The sequence below is a fragment of the Numida meleagris genome, chromosome 1 (assembly GCF_002078875.1).
Source record: "Numida meleagris isolate 19003 breed g44 Domestic line chromosome 1, NumMel1.0, whole genome shotgun sequence".
NCBI classification, from domain to species: Eukaryota; Metazoa; Chordata; class Aves; order Galliformes; family Numididae; genus Numida; species Numida meleagris.
In genome coordinates, this window is record NC_034409.1 from 23312773 (window position 1) to 23326903 (window position 14131).

The 14131-nt window shown below is 36.5% G+C and overlaps 1 protein-coding gene across 2 annotated transcripts in view; it reads left to right on the plus strand.

Moving 5' to 3' along the window:
- FAM3C (family with sequence similarity 3 member C) overlaps nt 1–13908 on the plus strand; it is a 29863-nt gene extending 15955 nt beyond the window's left edge. For both annotated transcript variants that reach the window (XM_021384820.1, XM_021384819.1), the window contains 8 exons: nt 193–297; nt 1334–1363; nt 1548–1671; nt 6843–6901; nt 8228–8278; nt 8671–8755; nt 11171–11297; nt 12127–13908. In XM_021384820.1, coding sequence (XP_021240495.1) covers nt 193–297; nt 1334–1363; nt 1548–1671; nt 6843–6901; nt 8228–8278; nt 8671–8755; nt 11171–11297; nt 12127–12216 — 671 coding nt within the window. In that variant the 3' untranslated portion in view covers nt 12217–13908. The remainder of the gene's footprint in view (nt 1–192; nt 298–1333; nt 1364–1547; nt 1672–6842; nt 6902–8227; nt 8279–8670; nt 8756–11170; nt 11298–12126) is intronic.

Consider the following 14131-nt stretch of genomic DNA (forward strand, 5'->3'; position numbering starts at 1 on the left):
GTCTGGTATAGCAATCAAGCAAAGTGGCTCAGTTGCATCCTACATAATAATTCTCATTTCTTGCGGATTACTTCTGTATGGCAAGTTTCTGAATTCAACATCCTGTCACTTTGTACACATTTCTCATGTAGTTAACTTTGATAATCTTACTTTTAACATTTACAGATAATTTTTTTCTCTGTTTCTGAATAGGTGCTGCGAAGTTGATAGTAGTCGTAGCAATATTTGTATTGACATTTTATGTCATATCACAAGTGTTTGAAATAAAAATGGAAGCAAACTTAGGACACATATTTGGTAAGTGGTTACTATTTTCTGCAGACACCTGTTAATATTTATTTAAGCCATAATCAAGAATACAATATTTTTTTGCTCTAAGATTGACTTAGGCTTTTACACTTAAGAAGAATTTTGTGTTTAGTTTAATGTATTTTAACATTTTCCATATGAGATATTTAACCTACTTTCTTAATCAGTTTAATCCTCTTGACTTTGAACTATGCATAAACTCTTTCCTGCTTTTTCTGCTTAGTCTGGCAGTTAAAAATTTGTATCTTGGGTGGGATTTCTTATTTGCATAGGTACGCTACCATATGCAGTAAGCAGAACATTTCAGATGTGCGAGTTCTGTGCAGAAAAAAAATACCAGCTTAGATGATTTGAAATTCAGAGTATTTTTTTTTGGCCAACTTTATCTTGAAGGGGGCTTTTAATTAGGAAAAGCTAATTTTAGGCATATAGGTATGGTTCCTGTTCCTGAGCTCTGCATTACTACAGTGTGAGCATGCATCTGAACCAGTCACCAGGGGCATAATTGGTAAATATTGAGGAGAACATAGGTGATGTTAAGTATTAGAGCACTTTTCTCATTCCAAGAAAGGGAGTAATGAATGAATGGCTACAAATACACCTAAGTTGCAGAATTCTGGCTAGATGGAAGGAATCATATCCTGGTGAAAGTTCTGATTTGTAGTAGTTACTTTGGCTGGATAAAGTTGGGTTGAAAGAAAGAAATTAATTTCACTTCAGTGCCCACGCCTCCACAGATCCCTGGTTGTTTTGAGTTCATATCTCTGTGGTTCTTTATTTTAATCAGTGACTCATAAATTAAGGTACAGTGCTTCTAAATGTGGTCCCTGATGATATGACTTTCATTTTTCTACCACATCAAGGTTAGTGTTTTACAGTGGAACATAGTGCTCATGTGTATTTGATACTCACTTAAAACAATTTATTTTTATAGAGGTACAGAAAGTTTTTAAATTTATAGGGTATTTTATAGCAGATGAGATTTCAATAGTAACATCTTGTAAAATTTCTTTTTGCATTTCAGCTAGATCAGCATTGGATGCAGCTGCACGCTGTGAGTATTCATACGCATGTGTTACTGCTATCACTTGGTTTCACTAATAGCATAAAGAGTGTTGGATTTTTCGTAGTTAAAGTCTTAATCACACTTCAAATGCAATCAAGCTAATTTTCCTCTTTCCCTGATTCCCCTTAATTCCTGGTTTTCTCTAAAATCCAGTTTTATTTCCTTTTGAAAGCTACAAAACCTCCAAGATACAAATGTGGGATCTCTAAAGCTTGTCCTGAAAAGCATTTTGCATTCAAAATGGCAAGCGGAGCAGCAAATGTAGTTGGACCTAAAATTTGCGTAGAAGATAATGTGTAAGTATTTTTACCCGTTGTCTCTAAGTACCTTTTTCAGCTGTGGTCTTGGATCCCTTTTCATGCTAAATCACTAAGAAATGATTCTCTTTTGGTTTGCCTACAGTATGAAAACATGAAAAAATTATGATGCAATAAACTTGATCTCTGAATCATGTAATACTCTACAGTAAATGTTGAAATCTATGCTATTTTAATATGTATAAGATAGCTTACTTAAAGTGTAAGCTAACACTTCAAGTTACGTATGAAATAGTCAGACTTTATGAAGTGAGACAGTTTTACCTCCAAGGAACTCATGTGTCTAATTAACTGTAATTCCTTGAACAACTGTATTAAGTACTTACGCTTGATACTTTCAATTGAGTGTCATTAGCTAAAACTATCATGGAATTTTCTTTTTTTTGTCATCTTTTAAGCTATCTATTTCTATAGTACACATGACAGAACATATTTTCCACTTCTCTTTAATGGATGATTTCAAAAAGAAAAGCATCCTAATGATCAGTAGTTACTGTTGGCACAATTAAACCAAGTCAATAAAATGAAAATTTAACTATAAAATCACTTAAGATCTTCAAGGTCTTTTCCAGCCTCAAGTCCCATTACAAAAATGTGCCCTCAGTGCAGTGCCCACACATCTCTTCCATCCCTCCAGGGATGGGGATTCCACCACTTCCCTGGGCATCCCATTCAAATGCTTGACAGCCATCTCCCTGGAAGAATTCCTCCTAATGTCCTATCTAAGTCTCCCTGGTGCAACGTGACTGTTTTCTTCTGTCCTGTCACTTCTCACCTGAAGAAAGTGACTGACACACTCCTCACTGAAACCTGCTTTCACAGCTATGAGATCTCCCCTGAGCCACCTCCAGACTAAACAACCTCAATTTCCTCAACCGCTCCTCAAAACTTTTGTTTTCTAGTTCCTTCATTAGCTTTGTTGCTCTTCTCTGCACATGCTCAACTCCGTATCCTCCTTGTAGTGAGGGGCCAAAACCTGAGCACGGTCCTTGAAGTATGGTCTCACCAGTGCCGCATACAAAGGGACAGTCACTTCTCTAGTCCTGCTGGCTGTGCTATTTCTGATTCAGACTGATATGCCATTGGCCTTCTTGGCCACCTAGGCATGCTGCTGGCTCACATTCAACCAACTGTTGACCAGCAGCCCCATGTCCTTTTCTGCCAGGCAACTTTCCAGCTACTCTTCTCCAAGCCTTTGTACTACTGCGTGGGGTTGTTATGATCCAAGCGTGGGACCTGGCACTTAGCCTCATTGAGAAAGGAACTGTTTGAAAAACAATTCGAGTCTTTTATTTCTAATGATGGTTTTCTTAACACAGTATGTCTAGAATATTTAACTGAATATTTGTCAGTAGTTTCCTTAACTTCAATATTAATGTTTACTTTTAGACTCTTTTTTGCTCTTAGGTAGCTAGTGCTTGTTGTCACCCATTGCGTGCCACTTTGTATAATGCAGTCTATCTGCTTAACGTCACTCAAATGTCACGTGGCAGAAAAGACATGCTGTTAACATAGTCAGTAGTAATAGACTTCTGTTATTTTACTGTCAGTTACTCTAATTAGCCATTGCTGTCCATTTCCATTTAAACTACTCCAGTTTCTCAGCCTGTGCTCTGTAAGTGGTGTGGCAGAGATACCATCTACAGCAGCCAGTGCAAATTCTAGAGCAAATTAAAACTTTTCTGTAAACAGCGTAAACCCATGTAATATAGATCTAAATACTAATCCTATTTATTGTAAGGCCTTCAAGTATTGTTTTATATTCTTTGTTACTTTTTCTCTAATTAAAGTAATATTGTAAGATTAGTCGTATATGAGCTAAAAGAGAAGACTACTTCTAGCATTGCCTCTAGTAAGTAAGCTGCAGTAAAGTTGAAATGGGAACTTTTTTCCTTACAGTGAAACCCACGCAGCGTCTTCTCTTTTGCATTGCTAGTTAAAACTTGAGTACCATTCAAATTTCAAGGCGTTTTTATGCAAAACTGACTTAAACAAAGCTTTTCTGTTTGTGTAGAACTCCATTTACAGTGGTGCATTACTGTGTACTTGGGGAGCACGTGCAAAATAAGCATGAGCTCATACTTGGTGTATACTGACTAAAAACTGTTAAGTTCTGCTGCTCTTAGCATTGATTCTCTTTATGACCTTGGACAGTCTTACCCAATCTCTCTGCAGAGAGATTTTTGTTCATGTTACGAAGCTTGCCAGCTTCTCAGCTTGGTTGCCAGGAACCTTCATATCTGAAAACACTTGGGGTGAGTCACTGATGAAAAGTTCTGATTGCAAGTACTATTTTAACTTCAGGATGCTATAGGCTTTTTAAATGCCTTGCTTACTAAGGAGAGGTTGTGGTTCATGTCCAAAATTAAACAAAAAAAAACCAACAGCCGCAAACTTCGGGATATTTCACTGAAGAAAGCAACGAAAGGAAAGCAGTAGCTGTCAAATTCTCTGTTCTGTTCGTATTATTGCACAGCTTAGTGCATAACTGTTGAGTCTTAAGTTCTGTCTCAGTTGGCAAAAATCTTTGCCAATTACTTCTGAGAGTAAGATTTTTAATGTCTAGTGAAGTGTCCACCAGAAAATTTGATTAATTTCTTATGATGTTCTGCTTTGTTCATATATATTTGATTTCTCATTTGAAAGCTCGTGTAATTTCTTGAATGTGAATTTTTGGAAGAATTCTAAAACTGATGAGCTACTGCCCTCCTGTGAGAAAACATTCTCATTACACCCAGTAGTATTTATGACAACACACAAGCCATCTCAGGTGTGTAAAGTAGTATCTCAGAACCGTAAGGAAACTTATTTCCTGCTTGATCTTTTTTATAGCAATGTTTTTTGATCTTGCTCATGCAAGATGTGTTTTTCTAGTTAATTCACAGCTGATTTTTACTTCATATTCTTCTTTGTATTTTCAAGACAAGGGAACAGGAAGATGGCTTCATAAATTGTTGGTAATATTTACAATGTAGGTTTTTCCTCTGTATTAAATGAGGTGGTCATTCAATTAATGAGAGTACTGAAACGGGAATTCTGCTTTATGGAAGTTTGATTATATATACCTTCTATACAGGAAGTACACAATTCAAATTAGAAAACACATACTATAATTACTGTCAAAATATTATATATTGTGGTTGCTGCTTAACAGGCTTAGGAGCAATAGAGTTATACTTCTTTTCCTGCACTTCTCCATACAATTTTTCTTCTATTAAGAAGCCAGTTCCATATTTGTGCCATGAAACCTTATAGCAGAATGGCTCTCTGCACTGCTTTCATAACAGTTACTTCTGGCATTTGTATTTGCAGGATATTTTCTTATCTGAAGTCCATTATAACCTTGATTTTATATATATGTGATTTTTCAGCATCTAATCACCCCAGTATTGGATATTTTTTTGCTTGCATTTATTTACAGAGAATTTAGTAGTTAAAATGAAATTCTTACTCTTTTTGATAAATTCAGGTCCACTAAATCTTATATGAGCATTCAGAACTTCACTGTTTTTGTTTGTTTTTTCATTTTTTTTCAATCTTTATTTGCCATGTGCTTCTGTTGCTTAGCGTTGATGTTCAGACATAACCTGGAAATGATGTGATCACAGAAGTAATGGTCCTCCAGGTGCTAGAATAGTTTTAGAAAGAATTCCAGAAGCCCCGATGGGAATTCCCTATTAAACAGAACTGAATTCTGTATTTTAGTAGGAAATGGCAAGTCCTCTGTTTTTAAAGTTATTGAATTAGTTTCATTTCTGATCAAATATGGGTTTTTGGTAGATGATATTAGAGGGTTAACAGAAGAAGATGGAACCTTTCAGCTCTGATAACTACTACTTTAAAACCTAAGTCACTATACTGTGAGTTGCTGTTAACTCATAGTCTTTCACTTAAGTGCAAAAGACAGTATCAGAGAGGAAGGTTGTCATGTTTTTCTGGCAAAGCGTTTCTTGTTTCTAGCCCATGGCCACTATGGGAGAGCTGTTGTTGCAGCTGTGTGTGCAAGGACGTTTCCTTCTGAAACTTTGCTTAGGACAAAAGAAATTACCTGAAGAAGTTCTGGAGATAACGGTCTTGTACTGGGTTGCAGCCCTTTAGAGCAAGCTACAGAAATTAAAGCGACCTTGGTCAGAGTGGAATTAAAGCATCTATTAAAGTACATTTAGAAACAATGAGATGTACAACTATGCTTATGTTGAAAGTGCTTTCTTAAACCTGAGCTGAAAACTTCTTCATTGTCTTCATACCACTTCAGTCCTTGTTTCTGTTTCTCCTTGTTTATGCTAATACTTGACTCTCAGCTTTGAAATAATAGTGCTGGGAAACATAGGGCCTGTGGGTAGAACAGAGATCTCCATGTGGTGCCAGTGAAAAGGAATGAGCTGATTTTGTAAGCTTCTTCTCATTGGAGTGATGGGCGTACCGTGGTCCAAAGCAGCACAGCGCTGTAGCTGAACAGTCTTGACGTTACCCTGAGCTCTTCGTTACAGCTCTGAACAGCTCACATTTCACAGTGTATCAATTCCTTCCAAGGTCCTCTGCTGCTTTGTGTGGCCAAGTAATTGCTGTCACAGATTGTGGTGGTTTGTTGGGATGTTTAATTGAATGTAATCTTGGAGTAGAATTTTTATGTCCCATCAATGTATTTACTGTTTCTGTTTTACTTTTCTGCTACTGTTGTCTATCATAGGAAACTAATTTGCCTTGATTTTCTTGCTTAGTGCCACGATACTGCAATATTCATTTAAAATGCTTTGATTCCGTTAGGTTTTAAACTCATTAACACATTTTTGCTTACAAAAAAGCTTAAAATGTTGGCTATGTGACTGTGCTAAGCCCTTCAAATAGTTCTTTGTTCCATGCTTTTTAACTGCAAGGAATTTTCTTAACTACATTAATAGCACTTTATTTTTGGTGGCATTTTTAATATACACATAATTCGAGCATTTAATCATCTTCTTTCATAGAAAATGGATACAATTAGAGATGTTAGATCTAGTATTGCCAAATCAGTGGTGCCATAAGGGCACATAGGAGATTTTGCTTTAAATACACATGAACATGGCAGTCTTCAAGTATGTAATTGAAAATGAAATATTTTATATCAGAAGATGGTTCTATTACAAACTGAACTGTTTATTTTGTTTCAGATTAATGAGTGGAGTTAAAAATAATGTTGGCAGAGGAATAAATGTGGCCTTGGTCAATGGTGAGTGACTTCCGAAGTGAGCAGTGTCTTCATTTTCAAATTCTTCCTGAAGTTTAAGGTCTGCTAAGGTGAAAAGTAAACAAGAGGAGAAAAGGAAGTACACAACATATTCATACTGAGATAATGTCAGATTTTGGCACTTCAACATTTTTGTTGAATACTGTTGTATTCAGTTGTATACTGTTTGGAAGTAGATAAACTTGATGCATTTTTTTCCTAAAAATGTGGAATTCCGTGATGGTTATCTCAGTGATACATCAGGTAACTACCTAGTACACATGGGATGATAAGATTGCTGTGTCTTTTGATTTTGTGTATTGCCACTGTGAAATTCTGTACACCAAATTATTCTGTTTTCAGTGAAACCCATTGTGCGATTTTATTACTACATGAAAGGAACCATTCATTATTCACTAGTTTGAAATCAGTGTATTCATTTAGTCTGCACATGTAGAGCTTGTCTGTGAATACACGTAATATGTATTCAGGATTTTTAATTTCATTAAAAATAAACAATTTTACCTGTGTGTCACCTTCAAGACTGAACATCGGTATTGACAAATTTCTCCTTAATATGTAGGAAGCACTTCATCATTTTGCTGCAATACAAATTCATGTTATTTTTGGATTGTACTCAGGTTTTACATAATCTAATGCATGACTTGAACAATACCTAATCCTCTTTTGCTCTCCTCAGTTGTCTTAGTCAAAACCAAATCACCTTGTTTTGCCTTGCGTAACTGCCAGTCTTTCTCATCTTCCAAATTTTATGGATATATCTATTAAAAATGAAACACTATCTTCCATCAATTACTGACATTGTAGACAGTAAAAACACTAATGTACATTTACCAACTACTATTCTTCTCTATTTGTACCAGAAGTTTAAATCAACTAGGAATTTCCACTTTGTAGCAAAACATGCAATGTAGTTTTAATTTTTCCTGTTTCCTCTTCAGTACTAAAAGCAACCCATAACTTTGCTGTCTTTCTCTTTTTTTCCTACAAAAAAAAAACCTAAAGAAAATCCCCATAAACGTGTGAAGTGCATCTTCTGTGTTACTCTTTTTTGAGGGTGTGTTTTTCTATATTCTACTTCAAGGTAAATCAGGAGTTTGCATCTCTTCTTTTTTTTCCCCTCTTTTCCTGCACCTTCTCACAAACTACTGTGGTTAAGGAGTGATCTTTATCAAGTGTTTTTATTTTTCATGATTTATATGGTGTCTTCTGCAGCACTTTCTCTGACAGTCATTGAAAGGAAGCGGGCATGTTGTCTGTGAAGTAACTTTGGCTATTTCCTGACATGAAACATTTATTTTTCTTCAGGTAAAACAGGAGAACCGTTGGACACTAAATTCTTTGACATGTGGGGAGGAGGTAGGTACAGTTAATCTAGCTGCTTAGAGAGAAACAACCTGTTTGTGTTCACATGTTTGTTCTCTTCAGTTCTATTTGCTGTGGTGTTTTAAGCCTTACCTCTACCTTTGAAGCTGTGAGGAGGATGTAACTTTAAATAAACACACATAGTGAGGGGTGTGGGAGAGGAGAAGGGAACTACTGAGGAGAAGCAGCATGTACCAACTAGCAGTCCTCTTCATGTAGACAAAACCCTCTATAAAATGAGAGTTCATTCTTACACGTTCTATCTTCCTCTTACTTAGGATCTACGTATAAATTTGAGTACACTTAGAAATTGCTTTCAATATTTTTAATGTTGCAGATGGCTAAACACCTAATGATTGCTTATAAAAGTTTTATCTTTTTTTCAGATGTGGCACCATTTATTGAATTTCTTAAATCCATACAGGATGGAACCATAGTGCTAATGGGAACATACGATGATGGTGCAACCAAGTATGTCATTGATTTATGCAGTAAACATTGATTAAAATTCTAAATGTTGCTTTGCACTTTTTTTAATCACAGTCACTTTATTGAAAGTTTTGTCCTTCCATGACAAGGGATAGAATCATAGAATTAGCTAGATTAGAAAAGACCTACAAGATCATCCAGTCCAACCATTCACCTACCACCAATAAGAATACCTCCAGGGTTGGTGACTCCACCACCTCCCTGGGCAGCCTATTCCAGCGCCTGACCACTCTTTCAGAAAAGTAGTGTTTCCTAATGTCCAGCCTAAATCTCCCCTGGCGCAACTTGAGGCCGTTCCCCCTCATCCTGTCAGTAGTTACAAGAGAGAAGAGGCCGACCCCCAGCTCACTACAACCTCCCTTCAGGTAGTTATAGAGAGCGATGAGGTCTCCCCTGAGCCTCCTCTTCTCCAGACTGAACAATCCCAGCTCCCTCAGCCACTCCTCATAAGGCCTGTGCTCCAGACCCCTCACCAGCTTCGTCCCCCTCCTCTGAACACGCTCCAGGGCCTCAATGTCTTTCTTGTAGTAAGGGGTCCAAAACTGGACACAGTACTCGAGGTGGGGCCTCACTAGGGCTGAGTACAGAGGGACAATGACTTCCCTCCTCCTACTGGCAACACTATTTCTGATACAAGCCAGGATGCCATTGGCCTTCTTGGATACCTGGGCACACTGCTGGCTCATGCTCAGCCGAGCATTAGGATCTGAAACTGTGCTTTCAGTTGATCAATTTAATGATGCTAGTATTATTTGGAGATGATAAGGATCCAACCGATCTTAGGCTATTAAATTTAGGTATGTCCAGATGTATAACAGTGAGAAGATACCCTCTGATGGAAATCAATCTGTTCCACCCAACACTTCCCTCAGAACTCTAAGCCATAGTTCAGTAGTTAAATTGTGCAGAGACCATTCCCAATAGGTCTTTCATGTACCCCTCCTGTTCTAAGGTCTGAGAGTTTTTATTAGTGTGAGCCTCAAACTTTTTAGAGCGTTCTACTGTCAAGCTGTTCAGCTTATCAATATAAATACAGGTTAAGGGATTTTAATTTTCTTTATGCAGTATTTTCTAGCCTTCTCAACTTTGATAATCTTTACTGGATACTAAAATTACTGTAGAAATTTGTATTGTAATTTGTTACTCACTTAAGTTGTACTACCAGAAGGAATTTTTTAATAGGGAAAATTTCCGTTTTTTCTTTTCCTTTGTTATTTTAACACTACTTACATTCATATTATGTACTTTTTTCTTTTTTCCCCTCTTCTGGTACAACTTGTTATCCGTGACCTGTCTCTATTTTGATGTAGAATTAGCTTTCCTATGACAAAGTCCTGACTCTGCAATACACAGTATTTTCAGTAAATGGTTGAAAGTGGCTGTACTTTGACTGCCTTAGGGAGATGAAAGTAATTTAATGTTTCCTTATCAGAAGACTAGATCTCCTAACTGTTGTTTCTTCAGCATTTAGATAAGTAGTTAGTTTTTTAATCATGTCTCTGCTGGTGTCTTCTAAAACTAAACAGAAAGGTGAGTTTGGCCCATTCATGCTGACAGCCAGGAACTACTTGTTAGTGATATTACAGCATTAACCAAAAACTTGCAGTTGCTACTTTATAGTAACCAAAAATGTCCGTGCTTGAAAGCAACTTAAGATGTGAAGAACCATCATGTTTAGAAGATAAAAATCTTCTTATTATGTTTTTGTGTTGTTTTTTTCCTTGCTTTTAACATAAGCTGTCTTAATGCTTTGGAAACTTGAAGTGTGGGTGGTGCAAATAGCCTCCAAAGTAAATTACTTAATCATTTCTATCATTTGGGTGAAGGTGAGTCATACAATCATATCTCATTAAGTAGAAATAATGAGCTGTTGTACTGAGATCCTGTCTCTTACAGAATCATTTTCCTTTCCTTACTAAAACTATCCTATATGGACCTATGGGCACCGAACCATGCTGTGGGACGGCATTCTGCCTTTTAAATTAATTGATCTGAGCAGACAAGAACTTTTGTGTATTTAGGTCATTCTTTTAACCTAAGAGAACTATTTAGACAAACTGTTATTTACAGACTCAAGTTGAAGATTGACTTTTCTTAGTTGCTTGGAGGATTGCTAAAATAATTTGAATTGTATATATAAATTCTCACAAGATAGGGTTCTTTGCTTTTGTTAGTGGTTTTATGCTATTTGCCTGAGATAATATTGAAGAGCAGAGCTTATTAGATCAGCTGATTTCAGAACTAGCCTTATCTGATTTTGAAAGATAGTCAATATTGGGCAAGATCTGACTTAAATTATATTTAATCAAATTGAAGCTGAATGGTGCATTGAACAATGAAAGCTCAGAGAATGTGTATTTTTATTTACACGCTGAACTTCTGTGGGTTTTCTTTAAGGCTTAATGAAGAAGCACGGAAACTGATCGCTGAACTGGGAAGCACATCTATCACTAACCTTGGTTTTAGAGACAATTGGGTCTTCTGTGGTGGAAAAGGAATTAAAACTAAAAGTCCATTTGAGCAGGTCTGTGACTTGTTATGTTCTATAATTTCCATTATGTTCAATAACTTCAACAGTTTACATTAACAAAGACAAGAAACTGAGAATTCAAGACTTAATGCCTAAGAGTTGTATCTTAGACCCACTAACCTGTGACAAATAGATTGTCGAAGCGTCGGTTAAGCTGTTCACTTTGCACTTTCTGTCAGAAATTACTGCTGCCATAGAAAAACCTGTGAAATTAGATATGTTCCCATACTTAAATAGCTGCAATTCAACATGTGTCGTTGTTGCCTTTAATTACCAGTAAAAGTAGCTTTGTACTTGGAGAGCAAGTGTGTTCTCTTCTGTCAGCTTTGCGAGGAAGTGGGGACTACAGCAGCAGTGGCAGACTCTCGGATGTAGTAATGTCTTACCTGACAGGACATGGTTGATTTGTGGGGGGGGGGGGGGGGAAGAAAGAAGTAAAAAAAGCTGGACATTCAACATATAAATAACTTTCTTAAAATCTGACTTCATTTTCAGTGCCTTGTAAATTGAGTATCTTTATTTAATATTTCCTAATGGTTTCTGTTCTTGTGTAATTGATCTTTTCCTTACTTGTTTTGCTAAGTAAATTTTAAATGTTTTCTCTATTATGGCTCACTTGTTTTTAGCATACGCTTGCCTGAACAGTGTATGTGGTGAATACTGAGAGTTTGTTATATGATGATAATTAAGAAAGCACAAGAGGCTAATACTGATGTCTTCTCTTTGCCTGCCTTTATAAGAAGTGCCTTTTTACAAGCTGTGACTTAAAGCAACAGGGTATAAGACTTCATATTAACAGTAGATTAATATTTTTGATTTGCAGCATATAAAGAACAACAAGGACACAAACAAATACGAAGGCTGGCCAGAAGTTGTTGAGATGGAAGGTTGTATCCCTCAGAAGCAAGACTAAACCTACACAAAAGGAAAAGAAGAAAATGCACTTTCTGCTATTATTAGGGAGAGGGCTATGAAGGAGACTGTACTGTAAATAATATTTTTAAAGCATGCGGCCATCCTGTCAGTGTGTGCATGAGCACTGACATCTTGAATATTGGGATTATTTATTGCTAACACACACAAAATCCTTTTTGTAAATATGTTCAAAGTAAAAGGAACATCAAATGATTTCTAAACAGATTTCTTAAAAGCACAGTATTTAGTTTGCCTATGGTGAGTATCTCGTAGACCAACTGGCTAATAAATTGCATATGCCAATAATAAACAGATCCAGACAAATGTTGTACTGTCTTCTAACATTGCTGTGAGAATGTAACCTTTGTGGAATATGTAGATTTTAGAGATAAGTTAATAAAGAGCTTTAATTTTTTTATCCTCTGCCTTTTTAATGGCAGCATCACTTTTTATTGAAGCTAATTGGTTATTCTAATACCAAGTGCTAAAAAAAAATAAATTATTTTGTAGTCTCCCACCAAAACTGAATAGCCTGCAAAGGAGGAAAACATAATAGTGAAATACAGATATACCATGAAAAGCACAATATAAGTTATTTTTACTAGGAGAAAGAGGTAAATGTATAAGCAGTATATGATACTTAAAAGCAGCTTGGAAGGATTGTTGCTCAGCTTGAAAATAGTACTTTCTGTGCAGAAGAGACTTGGCACGTTAAGCAGCAGTACTTGAACAAGTGACTTGTTCGGTTTTTTTGGAACAATTTTTGTACTGCTGCTTAACCACCGAGTCTACCTATGGCTGTTCAGCCCTGCTGGCTAGTCACATAGTAAATGTGCATAATGGGATGCCTTCCTGCTGTAGTTGTGACCCTAGAAATAAATTTTCCATCACAAAGAACCTAGCAGAGAGCAGTCTGCTTTCTAGTGAGAGTCGTCCAGGGTACAGTATTATGAATCTTTATTGCCTGTGTTGCATCTAATGTGAGGTCACTTCTGCTTACAGTGATATTAGAGAAAGCACTGCATCTTTGGTTATGCAGTCCATGACATTCAAACTTAAGTGACGATGCATCTTCATTTTTTTCCAATGCAAAAAAAAAAAAAAAGGACCAAGTTGAAGTGGCCTTATTCTTTGGCTCATGTCAGAGCTGTCAGAAAACATAACTATTTTTAGGTAGGGCCAGCTTGAACTTTCACTGAAACTAAGTTAGCGTGTTATAAATTTAATTGTTGATATACAAAAAAAATGGGGGATGTTACAGAATTGATTGTAATCTCTTGGGGTTCTGTGTCATGAGTTCTGGTTTAATCTTCAGAAACTTCCAGCTAGTACCAGGGAACTAAAGCCACAAAGGATTTTTCAGGAACCCACAGTGTAAGTTGAAAACAGTGGCACTCAAATGCTCCTGTTCTTGATACGTCTTCTGAGGTAAACTCAACTGTGTGCACTAAAAATGTCAAGCAATACTGGGAATTGCTTTGCAAGTCAAATAACCTGTGATGTCAGAGTAAGACTGGACTCTGAGTTGTTCTGTACGTTTAAGTAGCTTGTTAAATAACGTGGCTTTCCCTCAAGTTTAATGTAGAACAGCAATAAAAGCACCTTATGTGGTGAAATTGTTTTTGTTAAATCTTTCAGATTCTCTTGTATCTTTTTCATCAAATAAAGTAAAACACCTCATTTCTATCAATTGGAAAATAAAATTTATTTCTTAGCATTAGCTTATTGTGGGAAACTAATTGCAACGTCCTGGAATTTTCACATAAATAAATTTTTATTTGTAAGTAAGCTGGTATTGGTTATGCTGCTATCCAAAATAATAATGGAAGAATTTGGAAGATCTTTAGCAGAGGCTTAAAGGTGAAAGAGGTGGTGGGTTTGGTGGGGGCGGGGTGTGGGGTGTGAAGTGCATT